Below are 23,111 nucleotides of genomic sequence, written 5' to 3'. Positions count from 1 at the left end.
TTGCTGTTTATTATTGCCGAAATCACCAATTGGAAATAAAGAGTGAACCGTTCTCTCATAATAAGTATACATTAAGGATATTTGTGAAATTTTTACATGTGTGGCGCGTTTTTTCTGGGCTTTTTCGCCTCCTTCATTCCACACACTTTTATTATTGCATTTTTGTATTCCCCCAATTCGCGAATGCAAGCATATATCTGTCCTGCTCGCACATCAAAACATATGTTTTAAATGGTTGTTTTGATTTGAATGTATAGAGTGGGAGGCAGTAAATACGCATATATTACTATTTTATTTCCATTAATTAGTTCTAAGTTATTTAGGTATATTTATTAATCCGGTTAAGTTTGGGCGTAGAAACTAAGAAAATACCATTGTTTTCCCGCTCTCGGTGTGGCAGTACTCGCAGTGAGACCGTGTCTGCCCCGTGCGAAAACGCCGCGAATAGTGTGACCGCACTGCGGCGGATCGGAAATCCAGAGTCGGCCATGCCTGCCACCATTTACATTCATTGTTGCTTGGACGTGGCAGCCATGACGTGATTTCTGAGTTTTTGTTAAACAGATTACACTATTAATCGTAGCGAAAACTGTAATTTTAGGGGAATACGTGCATTACTCGTCACCGCCTATCGATTTGCCAGTGTGAAGTTAGAAATCCAGTGCGTAATACAACCAACAACCAAAAAGAAGTGTGCAAAAAAAAAAAAACTTGATATTACCACAAAATATTGTGTAAGAAAGCATTGCGAAAAGAAAGAATCAAGAATAAGAATTGTGCATATGTACGAAACGAAACAAAGATGCGTGAAAATCTTATGGAAAATCTTGTCGCACTTGCACTGACGTACATACATATGTGATTTTTTTTTCCACTCCCCCTTTACCGTCGTGTTCGTACTCTTGATTGATTTCTCCACTCTCTCGTGTGGATGCGTCTGTATGTGTACGTGTTATGCACGCGCGCTCCAGCAAACGTCGCCGTCGTCGTCTGTCGTCCGTCGCCGTCTCTGTCGCTCCAACTGCGAAAACGAAACCGAGTAGGAAAAATAATGAAGAAAAAACCCCGACGCGGCGCGTTTTAATTAAATTTAGTAACAAATAGAAACAACCAATTTACAATAATTTCAATAAGTGCCAACAACAAAAAGCTGAAATGAAACGTATATGTCGCCTTTTTAAGCCACTTAACCAAAATATGCCAACACACAAGTAAGAAGAAGCAGAAGCAGCAGACGAAGAGTACTGCTGTGTTGGAAAGAGAGGGAAAGCTGTATGGGATGGAATGGAAGGGAGCCTGTCGAGGAAATTGCTGGAATGTAGTAGTAGAAAACCGATAAACAATATGCCGCTGCCGCCGCCGTGTAACAAACAGCATTATCAACCCCAATTTCGCATACAATTTATGTTAATTCGTTCGCAGCTGTTCCTTTTCTGTCTGCTTGCTCCGCTCTTCTCGTCTGTCCCTGCCCCCATTTTTCGCCTCTCATTTTTCCGCTGTTCGACGCTGTTGCACTGTGGGCGTGCGTCCGTGTATATGTATGTATGTATATGAGGTGTGTGCGTGTTTGGAGAAGTTATCCTAGAGAATGAGCGTGGGAGTGTCTAATTTTAACACTCGTCTCCCCCTATTCGTGTTCTAATTGGATTTGTGGTCCGCTGTTGTTATCCTTAGATCCTCTCTCTATATACAGACAAATATAAATATACTCTTCTCTCTATTGTGACGTCTGCCTACAAGTTCTTGGCAATTTCTCTTTGATTTCACCATTTGCCGGTTGTCGGTTGTGGTTGGTTCTGCGATCAATTTTCAATGATTTACATGTGTTAACCAGATGATGAAAGTGTTTATTTTGGCTCCTCACGGAAATAAAAGCAAACAACAAAACGGCAATATATTTTTTCATAATTTGTTGTCATGTTCAAGTAAACAATCGAGTAATGAATGCGACATTGCATAAAAGGCTAAAAGGAGAGAGAGATAGACAGCGAGAAGGGTGTTTGAGTGTCACTATTTATGCACAAGTACAATAAAAAGAAGGAAGAGGAAGAAGCGAGTGACGTATTTTGCTGACGCACTATTCGTTCTGGTCGATTTCCCTTTTAACTTCAGAAGTCCCTATTCAAATTCCATAGATCTGCCTAGAAACGATAGCTAGCTATTCAAAAAATAAAATAAAACTCAATACAAGAAGTGAAAGTATATTGAGTGAGTGTATGTGAGCTGAATTTGCTTGTGTATTGGTGGCGATCTTACCTTGCTTTGGCAAACTACAACTTGCCATCCCGCTCGCACGCACTGCATTCAATCATGCCAACAACAAGTGGTGCCTTTTTATATCCGCCATGTACATACATACATACATATATTAATATATATGCCTGAGTGTTTGTGTGTGCTGGCATTTTGAAAAGTTTACTCGCAGCTTAAAATTCACAAAAACTATGAAACAGAAATATAAGAAATGTAAATATTATTTTAGCTTTCAACACCATTCATTTTTTTCATTTGAAAATCGTTCTCTCTGGGTCGGTTGTGGTTTTTTGTGCACATGTATATATGTAGTTCTTTTCGTTTTTGACATTTGACGCGTATCTCTCTCTCTCGTTTTTTTTTGTGGGAGCGTGTGTCGCTCTTCCAAAGTTGTTTTTATTGCTTTCGGTTGGAGTACACCAATACTGTTGTAGCAGACACAAAATCGGCAGCATTTGACATTGATTACCGTAATACCTTCAGCTTGTGTGGTTGCCTATCTGTCAGACAAAAAGACAGTGCTTCTTAATACATATTTGTGCAACTGCTTGGTTGTCTCTTGTTATTTTACCTATTTACAGTAATTGTGTGAGAGAGAGAGAGGCGAGCGAGAGAAGGCCACGCTTCAGTTCGATGGCTGCTGTTTTCGCTACTACTGCTATTTGTTTCAGATTATTCGTACATATGTATGTACATAAACTTGCAAGCAGTGTTCGCACACACTCGCACTTAATTGATACACATGTATTTGTTTTATTTTTTTTTTGGAAGTTGTCCGCATACAAATATAGTAGTCTTTACGTACATCCAACGTAATGTTGTGTACAATTTAATTTATTTTTAAAGCATTCACTGTACTTGTGAACGTGAAAAATAATCGAAGCTTATCAACTGGTCGTTCAGCTGATCGATGATGCTATGCAAGTGTGGGTGTGTATAGGGTTGCTATTATTTTTCTACAAGTATCGGATGTTTTGTTTTTAAAAACAATTATTTGTAAAAGGAAATACATTTTGTTATAAGGCGGATAATAATAAGTCTCACCATATAATGTGGTCATATTGGTAGCTTTAAAAGTGGTTAAACTGATATATAGCCTTTTCGATAGGATAAATATTGACAGCCGTAAAATATCTTTAATTAGGTATAATTCCAGGTATTTATTTCTTAATCTTCTTAATTGGCATGTATTTGACAACCCTGATCGGCCAGAAACCCTTCTGCATTTCAATGCTATTTAGTACGGGAGGTGAAAGTGAAGGTCATTAATATTTGCATATGGAAATGTTTACGCAGCAAAAAATGCCAAAACATAAATGGTCATATGGCAAATGCCGTTTCATTTCGTCTCGTTTCTTTTTATTTCGTTTTCCTTTTGCCATCATCGGTGACCATTGTGGCTTAAGTCTCTCTCTCTGGTTCTCTCGACGTAAGCTTTGTATTTGTGTTTCCAGCCCACAAAGTAATGTTGTTGTTTGTTTTAATAGCCTCAACTTAATTGGTTCAATAGTTTTGTAATTGTTATCGTGTTCCGCTTGTGGCCCAGCACAAAGTAGAGCCAAAAATGTTTGCTTCAATTGTCACCAAAAATAGGTTTATGGTGGTTAGCTCCACTCTGTTTTCCTGGGTGTGTACAAAGTATTAAATAAAAAACAACATCAGCACGCATATCTATTTATGTCACATCCATGCGAAAACACGCGTACAAAATGTGTGTCAGCGAATTTGTGTCATTCCCGTACCGTTTCTTCTTTTATTGGCACATATAATCGAAATTGTTGCTTCCAATCGGTTCTTTTTGCGCCTCACTGTTGTCTAATTAGCCAATTAGTTGGTCGCTAAGCCAAAGCTATGGCTTATAAGCTCAGAAGTCTCACAATCAGTTTCAGCGCATTGCCAACTAGGTGCATAATTGTTGCCAACGACATTGCCAGCAGCGCCCCACTCTGTGCGTGTGAGTGTGTGTGCGCCTGTGTCTGTGGTTTGACACCGGAGGTCATAATGTTAGCAAAAGAATTTAAATTAAACAGACGGTTAAAATTTATAAACTAAAATGTATTATGTTATTTGCAAAATTGTGCAATTGAACTATATAGCTATATAGCCTGATTTATTTCTGTTGTATACTTATTGGAACTATTTTTTTGACCTTATCTATATATTTTGATTGTTGTAATCCGTCGTTAACTTTGGCATAGTTTCGTAGCTGAGAAACTAGAAAATGAAACAACAACAACAAAAAACCCAACATTAAAATTACCAACACACAAGAGACAACAATAAATACAACAACACCAATAGCAGCAACAACAACAACAACCACTACAAAAATGTAGTTGACAGCCAGCCGTCGTTTTTGTTGTTATTGCCGCGTTGCCACCCCGACTTGTTACATATTGCCACTGCTCTCTGTAGCTGTAATTGTAGCTTAGCTACTGCTCTCGCTTTTGCGACTACGACGGTAGTTACATATATGCATGTGCATGTAGTTGTTGCTTGCGGTGGCTTTAGTCATACTCACGCCGCTCGCCTATAATGTTTATATAATTTTTCGTATCTTTTATTTTTCACATGCATACCGCGCGAGGTTTTTTATGGCTCATTTGTGGGTTGGGTTTTAGGTTTTGTGCACTCAACTCGGCTCAACTCGACAAAAAGCGCAGCTCGAGTGCTGATTTCTGTTGATTTAACCCAACTCTCTGTGGGTTTTTTATTTCGTTGGTTAAGAATAATGTACTTGATAAGAAAACCACAACACATAAAATCGGGGCTTAAGTGATTGTTTGAAGTGACGTTTTGTATAGCTAGGTTTCAGTAACTTCTTAGGCTATAATATTATATATTTGGAATAATATTTATAGTTTGGATCATCATCAACTTGGACTTTCATTCATTATTTTGAATATTTTATAGATTTGATAATTAATTCTACAAATGTTAGTAGCATTGAAGTGGCTGCAGTAAAGTTTTATACATGTAGTATATTATTTTTCACTGGTTTTGTAAAGGTCGTATTAGGAATGCCCCAATTAGGCTGGTGATTCTTAGGAACCAATGCCTCTTGTCCAGATTTAATATTTTTTGTGCTAAATAAAATGGCAACATACACCGGAAACTCCGGCAAATAGACATGGCAAGGTGATGGTCATTGCTGACGCTTCCAAAGCTTTTGTTGTTGTTGTTGTTGTTGTTGTTATTGTATACATGTGTATGTATGTATGCCACACACAATAGACTGACATAGAGAAGTGGAGAATTCTGCGGAAGTTCAATTAACAACCTACTAAGTGGTTAGAGAGAGAGAGAGGAAAAGGTAAAGGGGGAGATGAGATACTTAGCTAGTGAAAGGAAGCAAAAAGCTCTGAATTGGCAGTTACTTTTAGGCTAGTAAATATTTTAAAAATAAGAAAATTAAACAAAAGTCACTATAAATACTTTATTCATTCATAGATTTCTTAAATGCACTTTAAATCTTACTACAACACCACCTCTAACACCTTTCAATAAAGCAGGAGTAAAATTGGTTTAATGAAATATTAAAAAGTTGATTGTACGCTCAATTTGACTGACCTTCAGTCTTATATATCTATATATATTTTTTTTAAGATATAGCCTCAGATACATTTAAATGTTTGCCCCGTGTGTTGTTGTGTATGTTTGTACAAATATATATAGTATATACAAAATGTATATTCATTTTTTATAATGAAAGACAACGGCTACAAAAGCAAATACAACAGACAGCAGACTCATAACAAGCCAGAGAGGGAAATACCAGTCGGCAGTCGTCGCGACTTGCTCCGTTGGTGATTGTTGTTGTTATTATTATTGTTATTGTTGTTATTTGGTTTCTTTCAAGTCCGTTTTTAGTCCAGTTCCAAATTGCCAACACTGTTGCTTACGGCTGCTTGTTGTTTTATTTTTAATACACTTGGAGATAGAGGGGGGTCTTTTAATTTGTTTTTTAGCAAAAAATAAGTAGTAAGGAGGTGTATATATATATTTGAAAGGGTCTTTTTAAGAGCAGTAATACATAAATAATTAAAAGTAAAAAATACATAGTTGACAACTTTTTCTTTTTGTAATATTATATCTGAACGAAATATCTATGTATATAGATTTATTATATTTTGCGCTTTGGAACCAATGAAATTAGATTTAAAATCAATTTAAAATTCCAAACTATAAATAATAAAGATTTTACATTATATACAATGTCTTTAATGCCCCGGAGAAGGCATAGCAATCGTTAGTTTTCGAAACCACCCGCCACTGTTTGAACAATTTTTTGTGGTTGGGTTCCTGATCCATTTTTAAACCGTAAGAGTATACATAGTTCGGCTTACCCTTTTCGAGTTTTCTTGTTGTCTTCGTCTCGTCTTGCCGCTGCTCCAATAAGAAGAAGAAATCCAAACTGAATCTGGGAAGACAAGTTTTCGAAGCCAGCGCGTTGAGCACCACCTAGCCACCGTGCCGCGCAGCCGCCACCGCCACCGCCGCTCACTCTCGCCTCGCCTCGGGTCGAATCGAATCCGATTCCGAATCCGACTCCGATCCGAATCCGACTCCAAGTCCGAATCTCTGGTTGTCTTTCTCGACTGGCGAAGCCTTCTAGTCGACACAAGACCCCACTCCACCACTTCACCTGGCCATATATATTTCTTGTATCGGGTTTTCCATTGGTTCGGGCTTTTTGGGTGTTGTTTGTTGCTGCCTTTTTGCCTTTTTGTTGATTAGTATGCATATGTATTTGTGCTGAAGATATCGCTCGCACTGCTTGTGGTGTCGTTACGAAACCACATATAAAAAGTTTTTTTTTTTTATTCGAAATTTATTTAAGTCGGCCTCTTCAACAACACAACCAAAGTGTTTTATTTATTTATTTATTTTTCCTTCATACTATTTTTTTTTGTAACTCAAAATGCGGCTTAGTTTTTTATTAAGCGATTAAGGAAGACCAGTTAGCAACGCTGATTTCTTGATTTTTAGATAATTTTAGGGGGATTTTTCTGGCCCAAAGGAGAGGTGTTCTTCTGTCTCTGGAACTTGTATAAAATTACCTTAATACTTGTACTGGAATTTATAGATTTGAGGAAACTCATTTTAGTTTGTTAGAGACTTAAACTTTGGTTTTCATTTTATACTTTTAGACAGCTCTATATTTTAATGCTTAAGATTTATTTTAAAGAGTTTAAGCCTGGGTCTATACACCCAATTTGATTCTACCATAAATAGAAACCTGTTACTACTTTTACGGGCTACATAAAAACAAATCCCTGCAAACGTGTGTGCCGGTAGTTTTTTTTTTTCAAACCCCCCCCTGTCTGCTCTTTGCGTGTTTTCTGATTAAATTTAAATTGCTTTTTATTGTCGGGAGGTGGTTGAGTTGTATTTGTTTTCATTGGCTCCTCCGCTCGACCCAAAAACCAGATTCTATGGGAGGGAGAGGTTGGGACGGGGGGCGCGCTCACTAATACCGACTTTGTAGAAAACACATTTCAAAGTTGTTTTGTTTGAATACGATTTTTGTGGGCAACAGCTGCTAAAAGCTTTCTTTATCCAGCGATTTCGGCGCGTTAAGTTTGTAGTTTTGGTTGCTTTTTCCAGGCAACTGATAACGACGCTGTCACGTAAATAAGCTCACACACACAGGGGTCTCTAATCTAATCTTTTCGGTTTGTGCCTGGCCGTGTCCATGTTTCATATATGTTGAAATTCGATTTATGCCAATTCACGGTCAATGTTTTCCCGATCCTCCAAATCAATTGCTTCACTCACACCCATATCAGCAAAGCTCTACGCATTTCCGTTTCACTCTTTTCGCTTTTAAGCAAAACCAATCTGAATTATGCAATGATCGGTCGTTGAACGAACAGTTTGACTCTTCAGCTGTGTGAGCTCCTTTACCTTAAGTCATTCTGAATCGAGAATTTGTACAGGCTACAAGTTCATTGTACGCACTTTTTTGTGGCTTTTTTTCTTATATATGTATGTACATATATATTTCTTGCTTTCGATATATATTTTGTGACTGGATGCTTTGTACACCAGCGAGTTCAGTGCCTTTAGATAAGCTTAGGATGAATTGTTGTGTTATTATTGGGGGGCATATTTAATTAATTGTACCCTAGAAAACTTGCTTTGATTGTTTTCCCCGACATGGAAGTGAACTTTGGTTTTCGCTGAAAACTATTTACGATATATAAGCTCACATTTTACTTCAGTGTTTACTTCGTTTAGTTCGTTTAAAGGTTACTATTACTAGTTGACTTCAAGATTACTTTGATTATACGTTATATGCAATGTAGTAAAAGATTCTATTTAACTAGGAACCAACTCAAATATAGTTTAATGTTAACACAACAGTTTGCTTTGGAAATCATTATCAAATAGTAATAACCAATTACTTTATTGAAGAGAGTTTGTGAACACATCTGGCTTGAACTTTTTAAACTTGATGTGCATTTAGCACCTTTTTTTATTATTATTTTCCTTTTATCGTGAAATATTTCCCACTTGATGTATGACTCACACACTCGAAACAAATAAAAGCTGGCATTGCGAGAGAGCATTTGTATTGTGGGTGCTACCGTTGTCGTTTCTGGACTATAAATAGCCTAGCGCTGAAGATAAAATTTAAAATATTGCCATTTTTATTATATAAAATAGAGGTTCGATTGTGTGTAAGTGCGTGTGTGTGAGAGAGAGTGGGTTTGTTTGTCTGACTCTCCCGATATTGAAAATGCACCAAAATGATGGGGGAAAAACAATACGAAATATATAGAGATATATATATTTTCGCTACTTTGGCCATACATGTTCAATGTCCAATGGCATTTTGGGATTCCCGTGTGGGTAATTACCAATAAGGCGTGCGTCGGTTTGCCGGAATCGCTATGCCCGGTCCCGGTCCGTCCCCAGTCCCACAGAGATCCCTCTCTCCCCCTTCCCTCCTCCTAGTCGGTTTGCCATCATCATTATCGGCGCGGCGGCTTCGACAATTGATTATTCACTTCACACACTTGCACTTTGTATATACTACTTTGCCGTTTACTTAATATATATGTATGGATGTATAGTGAGCCAAGTGTCGCAGCCGTTATTGCTCTCTCAGTCGGTTGCATTTCAAGTACACTTGTTGTTTTCCTTAATATTTATTTTTTCCATCGATTTTAAGGTGTAGGTGCATGTTAGTAAATTAGCTGGGGCCTGCAATTATATTAAATAGCTAATACTCTCCAAGTGACTTAATATTTTATTCAGAAGCATCAACTGGCGAGTCGATTTAGCCATGTCCGGTCGAAGAATAAAATTTTACAATTTTTCAAAATTTTTATATCGTTAAAACTTTCAAAAATGTATACAAATTGTAATTTTCTGTATATTTAAATTGAGTATGCAGATTTATTAATCTGTTAAAAACTAACATGGGAAAGCTTTCCGAATCAAAATGAATGCTTTTTTGGCTAAGTATGAGTTTTTTAAACTATGAAGGAGGAAAAATTGACATTTAAAATTTAATTATGATCGATTTCCGACTTGACCCTTGGCATTTTATTTAGAATTTTATGGTTGCTGTTTTAAATGGAATTATTTTTATTACGACATTTTTCTTAATAATTATATTATAATATTCATTTTTTTCTGCTTAACTTTGAGATTAATTTGGAAAAGTTGTGAAATGGCTGCAAGCTTAGGTATATACTTTTATATATTGTGTATTAATTTCTTTTTTGATAAGATAACGCTTGCGGGTTTTCTAATTAAAATGTCTCAAATTTGATACTGGGTTGGCACTCAAAAGATTCTCTTTCTTATACGATCACTCTGGGTTATTTATTTACAATCTTTGTTCAGATAAGAACCTATGTATTTCATTTAGTGTTCAAAGGTTTTGGTTGCATTTTCCTATCGATCAATAGGTCGAACGATAAGGGTTGCAACTCTTTGGTTCTGCAAAGATTTACCAAGAATATATATAACTTATATGTATATAAACCTGGTTAGTTGAGAGGCCCGTCTTCGCAGTGGTTTTATTGTTGCTCTTGATGCCCCACTTCCTCATTAGTTGTTGTTATCACTGGCCCGTTGTTGTTGTTGGTCTTACGAAGAACAACTGTAGCACAAAGAAAATTGCTCGTGCACAGCTGACAGCTGCATCGCTCTACAAACACAACTACATATTCGTAGATTGAAAAACGAGAAAAGAACCAAACAACAACAGGCGGAGAAGAGTGTGTCATCTATTTTTCACCCCGTGAGATTATACATTTTTACATAGTCTCACCTAGCTGGTAGGGGTGTGTGCTCATCGAGAACGTGTGTGTTTGCCTTTTCTTTTGAACATTCCATTGCACACGTTTTTCTTCCTTTTCCTCTTTTTTTTTCAAAAAATTTCCATTTGGTTTACCTCGTAGATACCTGGGTATTTTGATTTTTTGGTATGGCAACTATATGAAACTTTATTAAGGAAACTGTATCTTAAAAGTGATACTTATTGTATTATAATTGAGGGTTGACTTTATTTTATAAATATGTTTGAAAGGAAGTTTTAGTTTAAAGAATTTATTAATAGCTCCTAAAAATATTAAATTTAATAGGGAGTACTAAAGCACAATCTATGCATAGTCAGGATCAAAGAGTGATCTATGAGATTTAAAGATATAAAACATTATTTAATAATAATATTAAAACCAATCTAATTTCGTTGATCTTGAGGTTTACTTCAAAGATAGTTTTTGTTGTCAGGGTCTGTCCTTAAAAATCGGCTCCAAGGCATTATAAGACCATTCATTTTTCCCTGTTTATAATCCCAATATATACTTATGGATTCTAGGTATCTGATAGTCGTATCCTTTTACATTTGGGCATTCTCTTTGTTTAATTTGTTTGGTGGTTGCTTGGGCGGTTGACGACTCCTGATGCCTGCGGCCAGCTGTTGTCGAGATCCTCACATTTCCTTATCCTGTCCCTGCCCCTGCCCCTGCGCTTGTCCCTGTCTGTCTCATGACCCTGATCCACCTCTTCCTTTAGGTCTCCGGTTCTACACTTCACCTCGTCGTCAGTCTTTATGCTGTATATATATGTATATCAGTGCATTGGCCTCTCGCTGTGTTTCCCTCAATGCTATTTGAACAAAAACGAAACTTGAAATTGTATTATTGCTCTTTTGGTGGCTGTGAGTCTGCTGTATTATACGTTTGTATGTATGAATTTCAGCTAATTTGTTTAAAGTTGACTGCGAATTTGTTGTTACCGAGGCACACGCACGCACACACCACCTACCACAGAATCAGTGGAGGCAGAGAGCTTTGTATTTACAGTGGAGGAGAGTTAAATAGCACTTGAAAGTGCATTTAGTATTGATATACTAGGTGGATGTTTTGACTCACCCTTAAGTCATTAAGCATTTATTTGTATCTACTACATTATTAAGAAGCTGTACCGGAGAAGAAAATATTCGAGAAACACCAAATGATTGAAAATATAGAGATTTTGTGGAAGCATTTGAAGCACTTTGCAGAGTATTTCATGCACTTTGTGCATTTTACAACAGCCTATTATATGGTCATATTTATTGAACATTAAATGGAACAAACATGTTCTAAAATAAATCCTACTAATATAAAAACAAGTTTTAGCCATGGATTTATTGTTATTTTTATGACCCCAACTGTGTATTATTAATGAAGTTTTTTTTAACCTTGGCAAAGTTTTGTTTTTTTTTTTGTGTGTGTTGACTCTTTTCTAGGCAACTTTTCGGATATTTAGAAATGTGGGGGTGAGGGGGAAGTTATATTCGTTGCCGTCGTCGGGGGTTTTTCTTCTCATCTTTCCGCTTCTCCTTTCCGTCTGTTCCATGGACTTGATGCTTTCTCCCTCACTCCCACGGGCAGGTGTGCGCCCTTGACTGGTTAACTGTTTTACCCACTGGCAGTTGGGCAAAACGAAATAGAAATATATGTTTGTAGTTTCATTGTTGAATACATCCGTGCTTACCTTACCTTGTGAGTGTGTGTGTGTGCTTGTGCTTGTGTACGGCTCAAATTCCTAGCGAAAAAACAAACAGAGATAAGCCAGGCAAAAACGGTAGACTGAAAAGCAGGCACGGCGAAAATGTGAGCACTCAAAACAAAATCACACGCACATACACACAAGCGGGCGCGCACTTTGTCGAGTTAGAAGATCAGCGCTACGGTAAATCTACCTGAAAGCGGAAAATTTTCATATGCAAAAATGTCAAAAGTGAACCAAAAAAAAAACAACAATAAATGGCAGAAAAATGATGGAGCGAATAATGTCGCGTGCTCTCAGTTCCGAGTTCTCTTGCTATCAAGAGATCAATCTTAAGAGAGTTTTTAAAAACAAAGAGAGTGCAAACACAACGAGCAGCGAGAGCGAGTAACGTAGTAACGTAAACACAAAACAGCTGAGCGCGGAAAACGTATGATCGAGGCGGTTCGCGTAACGCAAAACAAACAAAAAAAATCGTACAAGTAACGGTTTCGCGTTTGAATGGGAGAGTGGAAAACGCAAAAACAAAATACTCAAGTGCTTCCTTTCTTTTTTTTATCAAAAGTGTAGAGTGAAAAGAGAAAACAAGTCAAAACTAGAACGCACCGGAGCAGAAATCACCAGTTCAACACTAACACAGAAAAGCAACAATCAACCAACCAAGTATGCCAACAATGCCATAAACGTGATTTTATACTTAAATTGAACACCATTTTGCAGCATCTGTAGCAACAACAACAACGCCTTTAAAAGCAGTTTATTCATATACGTCAACAAGAAGTCAACGTCCAATTTAAAGTTTAATTTGGTGTTGATTTCTGTATCGATTGCTGCCCCTCCGATAGGAAAAACCCACCCCCGCCAATCGATAAATCGCACTAACCAACACTGCTCGGCGAGCGAGTGAGCGGAAAACAGCTGATTGAGACGGGCGGCCTGTTGTTGTTGCACTAGCTGTGCTTGGTTTTTTGGGCCGAGGAAACTTTTTCGCTGCCCCGTTGTGAAGGCGGAGCGAGCGTGAAAGGGATAGAAGAGAAAGGAAAAGAGACCAGAGATAAAGAGAGAAACCAGCAGAAACTACAACGTGTGACGTGGTGGGGGCATACAGGTGGCAAAACAGCTGTTTCAACAGCAAGAACAACAAAGAACAGCCTCGAGAAAATCGGTTTTATGTAGAAATACAATAATCGTAAGTACTCCGTGCCTGTCTGCTTGTTAATCACACTATTAAGCCCAACTATTTTTTGTAGTGCCGTCTGCAGTTTTTCCAGCTAATCAACACATACACAAACACATAACGTAAGCGATTTATATATATATTTTTCCTTTATGTCCAAATGTATATGCTTAGACGTGGAGGGCTGCAGGTATTTAGCTTTTTTTTCGACACGCACATCACAGAAGAGCCACAACCTACAAGAGAGATTAAAAACGGAATGAGACGTCGACGACTGCCAAGTGCGCACATTAAATTGCAAACTTGTTTTCATTTCTTCTTTGAGCTCACTCACTTACAAAAACAACAACAACCCAACCACAGCGAAAATGACAGCAAGTGATACAAGGCACGTACATTCCAAATGCGACGAGAGGTTAAGAGAGTCCCAAAGCAGTAAAAAGAGAACGATCACTCACTCGCTGCCTGTCCTGCCTGTCACTAACGTTGTCTCGCTCTCGCACTTGTAATAAACGAGTGCACGCCAGAGAGCAAAGAGAGCAGCAGCAACAACAAGAGCAAGAGCAAGCAACGGGCAACCACTTGAAAGCAACTCGTTTCGATTTCATTTAGCAGATACCTTTTGTACGTTGATTAAGATACCTTGGGACTCACAGACAGACACACTGCAAAAGTGTCCCCCACACAAAAGAAACAGCAGCAGCAAACAAACTGCATTTGCAAAAAACGTAAAATAAAATAAACACACTCACAATTCAAAACCAGTGCCAAAAAATAATAAATATATCCAACAAATATATTCCACAAATATCCAAAAATGTCTTAAGTAAAAGAGTCGAAGAACGCGTAAAGCGTATGTTGTGTGACTGTGTGCGAGCGCAACCCAATACCAATGCAATCGAAGCACCAAAAGTAAAGTGGTTAAAAAAGGCATATTACAAAAATTTAACAACATTTCAAGTGCTGAAAACTGAACAACAATTTCGTGTGCGTGTGCAAAGAAACGACTATATGTGTCTACAAGTGTGAGTGTGCACACATAAAACACAGTTTGATTGACAAAAACGTACTTATGTGTATCTATGTGCAACTAATATACTAGCTGTGGACAAAAAATAATATAATAAGCAGCAGCAGCAGCAGTAAAATATATAAAAAATCAACGTACAAACTCAGATGATTTTTAGCGAAAAAGCGAAAAGAAAAATGATCAAGCAGCAGAAGCAAAAACAATAATAACAACAACAATTGCGGAGAAGCCAATCAAAACAGCAGTTGTCTCGCTTCAACGCGCCCGACCACGATCGACGGGAGAGTGAGCCAGAGCGAGAGCGAGAGCAGTCACGGACGTGTGCGAGCAGCCAGCAGCATTGATTTGATTGCTTGCTTTTGCTGTCTTTGATTTTGCTTATGGCCGCCGACTGACCTGAGGTGCTCTCTTACATACAAATATTTGTACATACCTATATGCGAGTGAATGAGTGAGTGAGCAGGCAGGCACGCACCCACTGAGACAACGCTCTGGCACCTGGCGCAGGAGTCGCTGCTGCTTGCGGCACTTTCAATAAAAAACAAAAAAAGTGGAAGCAACAACAAGGAACGGATACGAGCAGTGGCAAAGGCAGCAGCAACAGCCTTCCGCCACCCCGTCTCTATCTCTCTCTCGCGAAGCCGAAACAGGGACAGAGCGAGCATACATGCTGCCTACCTTAACCCAATTAAAATACCATATTATTTAACAAAAGAAATTGTGTTATTTGCAATCAGCGCACACATACATATGCCAACGGCAAGAGAGCAAGAGACAGTGAGATCGAGATCGAGAGAGGCAGTGGCAGAGAGAGAGAGCGCGTAAATACTTTTGAAAGTATAAAAAAATTTACAAATTACGGAAGTGAAATTCTCGAAACCGTGAAGAAATACAAACACAAAGAGAGTGTTGTGTATTGCCTGCCTGCATTTGAAGTCCGAAAACATTTATTTGTTGTAAGCTCAGTTTGAAAAACGAAAGAAACGAAAAAAAAGAAAGACATTTACAATACAGCGTACAGGTGTTGGTGTGAGAGAGTAAAAGAGAGCTGTGCATGTGTGTGTCACGTCTTAGCAACAACGTACATTTCGCGTTTACGATTACAACATACTAAATTCAGGCATTATTTGCACAGAACCAACAACACAACACACGCAGGAGAGCAGAACTTCCAGGCAGCTTCCAGGATCAGGACCCCACCTCCGCGATAGACTTCCACACAACGTGTGCTTCCCCTTCCAACTCCAACGGCACACACGTCCTTCCTTCCTTCCATCCATCCAGCCAAGAACCGCTACCTTCCACAATTTCCAAGCTGGCCAAAACACAGCTAGAGGCAGATAAACCCCAAATAAAGAGATCTTGGAAGAGCAGAAGCGGAGCAGCTGCAGCAACGGGAATAACTGGAGCAATTGGCAAGATCACAAGGAGTTAATCGATCGAGGAGAGAAGTGGACAACATATATTGCAATCCAATTGGCGGCTAGCTGCGCGCACGTTATGACCAATTCGATTGCGTCAACGAAATGCCTGCCGCCCAATGTTTTATCGACCGGCAACTATGGAATGTCCCAGAGCCACCGCTACAACAACGATGATAGCAAGGAGTACATCATTGTCAAGCTCACCGATTCCGCCTTCCGTGCGATCGAGGAGTATCAGCGCGATGACAATGCCAAGCGTTTGCAGCCCAACCAAAGGGCCAAGATCCAGTTTGTTGGCAACGACGGCTTCATTCACTTCCCGTCGCGTCCGGCAGCGACGGATCCTAATGGCAATGCTAATGGCAATGACAGCGGCGGCGGCGGCGGTGGACGAAAATTTGGCTTCACCATCAACAATATGGAGGGAACGCTGGAATGCGTCCAGCAGCAGCAACAGAACTTGGGAGTCCTCGGTGCCGTCACCCTGCGAATGCGGATTCATGCGAACGACGATGTCTATGACACGACACGCACAAAAATGGCCAAAGCCGAGGAGACGGAGAAGAGCAAGTGCATACGGGAGATTAAGCCAAATCAGTCTGATATTGGGCGTAAGGTGAAGAAGCCGGCGTCCTCAGTGTCATCCTCCTCCGCCTCCGCCTCTGCCTTCTCCGCCTCAGCCGTAGCTTCAGCCTTCTCCTCCTCAAACTCCAATTCTGGTTCGACGACGACAGCGACGACGGCATTTCACCATCACAGCAACAGCAACAACAGTGGGAACAACAGCAGCAGCAGCAATAGTTTTAATAGCAACAACAACCATAGTCGTAAGTTAGGTTCATCGCCATTTAATGGCCTAGGCGTAGGTTTGGGAGGCAGCGGCGGCTCCTCCAGCTCCTCAACCGCCGCATATGCCTCACGTTCGCCCAATCCCAGCACGCTGGGCGCCAGCGGCACAGTCAACGGTCGCTACCACAGCGGCAACAACAGCAGCAGTGGTGGTGGTGGAGCCGCTACCTCGCTGGCCTCCACGTTTGCCAATGGCATCTCTCACGGCTACAATATGAGCGGCAGCTCGCCGAGGGATGCAATGCCAGCGTCGGCGGGAGCCTCAGCATCAGCCATTAACAACTCCTCTTCCTCGGCGAATGGACGCAGCAAAATGCAGCAAGGAGGTCTCACCTCGTCCTCGTCCTCCAGGAGTGCCAACAACAAGTCTTCGGGCGGCAACAAGATGTCGGATGTGTCCAGACGCAACATACGCGAGCGTCTAATCCATTTGCTAGCCCTTAAGGCGTTCAAGAAGCCAGAGCTGTTTGCCCGACTGAAGAATGAGGGCATCCGGGATCGGGAGCGCAACCAGATTACCAACATACTCATGGACATCAGCACCATGTCGCACAACACGTACAATCTGCGTCGCCAGATGTGGAACGATGTGGACGAGAACTGGCAGTTCTTTAGCGAGCAGGAGCTGCAGCAATTGAAGCGCCGCAAGCCCCAGAATCTGACGCCTCCGATGAGCTCGGACGCGGGTAGCTCGACGTCTGGCCAGAGTCCCACATCGACGCACACCGGCAGTCCGCCGCCGCCCTCGAACAGCGGTGGCGGTGCAGGTGGACCCGGACCTGGAGGCGCCGGAGGCAGCATGAAGCGCACCAGCCTCGAGTACGACGAGACCATGTTCAGCACTGTACAGCCCAAGAAGCAGCGCATCAGTCACTATAAGAAGGACACTCCACCCTCGGGCACCTCGTACTCGTCCTCCTCAGCCTCCGTATCGATGTTGGGGTCCTCGATGAACTCCAGCCGAAATCGGTATACGCCGCCGCAGCGCCAGCCTGGCCCGCTGGATGATCACAGCACCAGTGATCTTAGCTACAATGTGCTGGACAACATGGAGGAGTTTATGAGCTCGACGGCAGCAGCAGCAGCAACGCAGCATCAATCATCAATGGACCAGCAGCAGCAGCACCAACAACAACAACATATTCATCCGAGGAGCAGCAGTAGTAGCCGGCGGGGTAGCTCCTCAATTGGCAACGGTGGCGCGGCCAGCAATGGGGTTGGAGGAAGCAAGGACAAGCGCAATTCCACGGGCAGCAATTCGAGCAGCTCCAGTGGCTATGAAACGCAACAGGAAAGGCAGCAGCGGGCAACGGCGTCAACGATGTCGGGGAGCCGCAGCAGTAACAAGTCATCATCGTCCTCAGCCTCATCTTCTGCGACGACGCCACCCAAGCTGGCGGCTAGCTTTGTGCCCGCTGCCTCCACATCTGGATCCAGCAAGCAGCGAATGCCACCCCAGCAGAGCGATTACAGTTCGTCCTACAACAATGGTAACAACATGCAGCAACATGCTGCCTCCAACAGCAAGAAGCGGACGAGTAGTAGCAGTGGTGGTACTAGTGGCCAGCGTCAGAGGGGTTCCAGTTCCTCAAACTCGAGCTATCAGCAAGTGCCACCACCCTCTTCCTCAGCCTCTTCGTCCTCCAATTCGAGATCCTCCCTCCAGCAACAGCAACAGCAGCAGCAGCAACCACAAGTACATCAACAGCAGCAGCAACAGGCGCAACATCTGGCACCTCAGCAGCACCATTACCCCCAGCAGGCCAAGCAGCATCCATCGCCCACGCAACAACTGGCGGCTGCCGCACATGCTTACGCGCATGCCACGGCGGAGGCGGATGCATCATCCATGCCCCGCTACGACTTTAGCCAGTTCGTGCCCATCCAGTCGGTCGAGGGGCGTCGGCGGTACAAGACTGAGTTCGAGAGCGACTACGATGAGTACCGCAAGCTGTTGACCCGCGTTGAGGATGTACGCATTCGGTTCCAGGACTTGTCCGAGCGCTTGGAAAGTGCCCGACGCAGTGATTCCGGCTACGGTGACTACGATCACATCAAGCACCAAATAGTGTGCGAATATGAAAGGATCAAGAACGATCGCACCGTGTGCGAGGACAAGCAAAGGTTCGACTATCTGCATGCCAAGCTGGCTCACATCAAGCAGCTGGTGACGGACTATGACAAGACTTTAATGAGTGCAGCCACTACTAATGTGGCGGCAACAACGGCAGCGGCGGAAGTCCCGAATCCAGCTGTGGACGAGGCGGCCGAAAGGCTGGCAGATCAGCAGCGAAGGCAACACCATGCGGCAGAGACGATAGAACACCAGAAGCAGCGTCAGCATCAAGAGCAGCAACGTCATCATCATCCCCAGCAGCAGCATCATCCGCAGCAGCAGCAGCAGCATGATAGCGACTCGGATGACAGCTCGGACAGCTCGGATTCCAATGATGATGATGACGACGAGGACTGCGATGACTCCAATACAGATGACGATCAGGCCCGCCGCTATTGATCCTGCTGGAACTGCTTCGATGACCCGATGACACTCATATATAAATACACTTTAGAGCTGGAAAAAGCATCGACGCTGGAAGAACATCGAAGCATCGAAAACTTTTATTCTTTTGCAGCTCTAAGAAACACTGATACACCGCAATGTAAAAAGGCAAATAAAAAAACAAAAAGGAAAAAAAAAACATGGATGAAACTATTACAACTACAAACTAATATAGTAAAAATGACGAAAAACAACACAAAAAAAATACAACAAAACGGAAAAACACCAACAAAAACGTTCTAAAAGAAAATGTTCTACAACAGCAACAACAAAAAACCATCAAAAAAATGTTGAAACTATGTTAACAAAAACAAAACAAACAAAAAAATCTAAACAAAAATTACAACTTTTGCCTAAATTTTTTAAATTTAAATGAAACTACAAGAATAAGTGTATGATCGATGAACTATATACACATGAGGAGGAAACGGAGGAAGTTGACAAGGATGGAGGCAAAAGCAAAAGCAAAAGCAAATTATACACGAGTTGTAGACTTAATTTTTCTGTTGAGCATATATATATATATACATATATATTGAGCAGCTTAAATAAGTAACTAAATGAGGGCAAAAAACACAATGTTTTCCTTGCGTTTTGTGCGTGTAATAATTATTATTACTATTATTATATTATTATTATCAACTTTTAAATATAGCCTGTACGTTTTTCGTTTTTAATCTAGACTCTTCTTATTTGTATTCTTGATTTTTTGTTACAAACAACGGCAAACCACACTACTCACTAACAGAAACACACACACCATACTACACCCACAACACACTCATCGAACATATATATTTTTTTTTGCATTTTCGGGGCATAGCTTTTGTTTTAGATTTGTGTGTATAGAGAAAGAAGAGATCGAGATCGAGAGAGAATGAGATATAGCGGGCAAGCAGGCCCAGATCCTATATATCCTGTATTCTTAACCCTCAGAATCTGTACAGTGTCGGGACTTGGGATTAGGATCGGGACTGGGCTGCGGCTGCGATTAGAGTTAACTGATATTGAGCCAATGTTTGCCTAGGCCTACGATGACCACAATTAAATTCCGTAACCGACGAAACTGACACGACAGATAGAGATAAAGATGATAGCACCGCAGAAAACTGAATGAGAGAATCGAAGTGCACATGGAGGGAAGGGTAAAAGGGTTCTTTAGGTTATACTGGGCCAATCTTTTGTTAAATTTAAAACAATCTATCTAAATTTTCTTATGCACTCTAGCATTTGCTTCAAATTCAAGTCGAAAGCCATAATGTCAGTTTATCGATTCGACAAATTTAAACTACAGATTAAGGAAGCTTGGTTCTGTACTCCTTTAAGCCTAAATTAACCTATCCATTGAAATGTGCAAAGCGGATCCGATGTGTGTAAATTATATATACTTCAATTTAGTGGTGTTGCATGCGGGCGTGCCTCTAAACAATAGACTGAACTTTTTAAAAAACGGCTTGTGTAGTGAAAAAATTTCTTTTGTTTTATATAGATAACTATATAGTTAATTTGTTATATATATATATATTATATATATATATTTGTGTTCTTAACACCGATTTTAGTTTGGCTTTCGGAGCGTTTGTTGGTTTTTTTTTGTACCATTTCAATCAGTTTGTAAACATTATAGGGACTTTTTAGAAACGGAAACATATTTTATGTGTTTTATTTCGCGGCTTCAGACACACGTTATTATTGCTCAAAAACTATATATGAGAGGACTAATAGAAATGATATACTTAATGGTTGTATGATCACAGCTATACTATATATACTGCGACCCCTTGAGTTGTTTGCTTTATAGTTTTTAGAACAACTCTAAGCTTCCTTAAGTAAAATAGTAACGAAAAACAAAACAACAAAGCAGGCAGTAAGACGTAGGGATAGTAACGAAGTCAGTCGCTTAAAATGTATCAAATAATTTGCTGAAACAACTCTAGTGTCCAAAAGAAATCATGATAGGAAAACAAACAAGACAAAAAAAGAAAACATTGAGACAAAGGATATAAAAGAAACGTAACACGAAATTGAAGAGAAGAACCATATGAAATTTTAGCTATTTCGTTGCAATATTTTTTATATACCATATTTAAGTATAGTCGCGGGAGGGAAGAAATAAAAAACAAAGGAAGAAACAAACAAACGAATGGGAAAATCAAATGAAACAATGATGAGATCAAGTTGCAAAAAATCAAGCGTTTAAAATCGATTCGTAGCAATTACAAAATCAAGAAAACAAAATCATATACAATTTATATACAAGAAAACTAAATATATACACCATATAAATATATATATATATGTATATATTATATACAACATTGACATTTGATAAGCAACAAACGAAAACTTACTAGTTTTATAAATACATAAATGCCACGCCCACGCCCACAACAACAACACACACACAGCAACACATGAACTAACAACACACACACCCAACAGCAATTGAGAAGGAACTTATTAACGATTAATGATTAACGACGATTGTGTGTAAGCCGATGGAACCGAAGGAGTAGAAACTAGATCAAGAGACATGAGAAAAATATTATTATTATTATTATTATTGTAAATCTAAGAGCAAAACCGCTGACAAGACCAGCAGAATGAAAAATCTTACAAAAAAACGAGATATTGTTATATACTAGTAATTATTAAGACCACAAACAAACAACAGACAAGAGAAGAAAGAAAGAAAACTTGACAAAAAAAAGCATCAAAACCAGAAAAAAAAATAAAAAATAGAATCAAATAAAATATTGAATCGAAAAAAAGAAAAGCATTTATTAATTATACTTTGCAGTTTATTCTATTAAAGTGAGAAGTTTGAAATTCAGTGCGGGAAATAGTTTCGGGCAGCATCAACAGCCGAATGGATCTAGCCATGTCCGTTTAACAAAATTTAGTCCTTTTTTTCACAATTTCAAAAGGGGTTAGTCTTTATGGCTTAGTTATTAGGCTTTTCATATTTAATATTTCGAAAAAATGACCTTAAAAGTTCTATCTATTTCTATATCGATTCAAAACATTCAAATATTTTAAGCTTAGTTATGATCGATTTCCGATTCGTTCCTATAATTCAAATATTTTTAGCTCAGTTTTGATCGATTTCCGGATTCGTTGCTATAATACAATTGCAAGCTAGTTTCCTTTTTTAGTTTTGTCTTTCGATTATCCATTTTATAAAACAGAACGTCGATTAATCCCAACGTTAAAGTATCTACTTATATCGATACATTTTTGACATATCTATTGTTGCATTCAATCGTAATCTGAACCTGAATCTAATTCGCCTTGAACATGACCCACGGTAAAACAACGATCGTGTCTGCAGACACTGATCACCTTTTGAAGATCACACAGAACTCTAATAAGAAAATATATCTTAACTTTTACCTTGTCTAGAAGAAGAAGAGGCGCAGGAGGACAATGCTCAGGTGGCGGAACTCTCCAACGATTCTGATGCTCCTCTAAAGCCGAACGTAAGTGATATCCTTTGACTCCAACTGAAAATTTTATCGTTATGCCATTTTATTTCTGATTAGAATGATGAGGATGACGATTACGATCCCGAGGACAATCGCAAGAAGAAAAAGGGTAAGAAGCGCAAGACCAGGAAGGGCGAGGAGAAGGGTCGCAAGAAGAAGAAGCGCAAGAAGAACGAGAGCGAGGAGGATAGCGACTTTGTCCAGCAGCAGCACGATGAGGAGGTCGAATATCCCAGTACCTCGAAGCGAGGTCGTAAGCGCAAGGAGGAAAAGCAGGCGGCCAAGGAGAAGGAATCATCGGCCTCATCTGGTAAGATCC

General features: G+C 40.1%; 2 protein-coding genes across 12 annotated transcripts in view; both read left to right on the top strand.

Moving 5' to 3' along the window:
* Mi-2 (chromodomain-helicase-DNA-binding protein Mi-2 homolog) overlaps window positions 1–23,111 on the top strand; it is a 29,778-nt gene that overhangs the window by 360 nt on the left and 6,307 nt on the right. The window contains exons 1-3 of one of the 2 annotated variants that reach the window (XM_020946226.2): window positions 22,455–22,614; window positions 22,710–22,786; window positions 22,850–23,102. In XM_020946226.2, coding sequence (XP_020801885.1) covers window positions 22,605–22,614; window positions 22,710–22,786; window positions 22,850–23,102 — 340 coding nt within the window. In that variant the 5' untranslated portion in view covers window positions 22,455–22,604. Of the gene's footprint in view, window positions 1–22,454; window positions 22,615–22,709; window positions 22,787–22,849; window positions 23,103–23,111 lie in introns of those variants that run through there. The other variant, XM_020946225.2, reaches the window with a different exon arrangement.
* On the top strand, window positions 430–22,083 carry Su(Tpl) (Suppressor of Triplolethal). 10 transcript variants are annotated; one of them, XM_020946228.2, is made up of 5 exons: window positions 430–661; window positions 12,838–12,930; window positions 12,988–13,456; window positions 13,518–13,566; window positions 15,610–22,083. In XM_020946228.2, the coding sequence occupies exon 5, from the start codon at window positions 15,975–15,977 to the stop codon at window positions 19,260–19,262; it is 3,288 nt and encodes a 1,095-aa protein (XP_020801887.2). In that variant the 5' UTR covers window positions 430–661; window positions 12,838–12,930; window positions 12,988–13,456; window positions 13,518–13,566; window positions 15,610–15,974; the 3' UTR covers window positions 19,263–22,083. The 10 variants fall into 10 exon arrangements, with proteins under 10 accessions (XP_020801887.2, XP_020801886.2, XP_020801888.2 ...); XM_020946227.2 differs by having other exon boundaries at window positions 479–661; window positions 12,833–12,930; XM_020946229.2 differs by having other exon boundaries at window positions 479–734; window positions 12,833–12,930.

The sequence above is a fragment of the Drosophila serrata genome, unplaced genomic scaffold (genome assembly GCF_035046125.1).
Source record: "Drosophila serrata isolate PLE 108 unplaced genomic scaffold, ASM3504612v1 contig_204, whole genome shotgun sequence".
In the NCBI taxonomy this organism is placed as follows: Eukaryota; Metazoa; Arthropoda; class Insecta; order Diptera; family Drosophilidae; genus Drosophila; species Drosophila serrata.
Note: the sequence above shows the minus strand (reverse complement) of the source record. Positions and strands in the feature narration are given on the sequence as shown.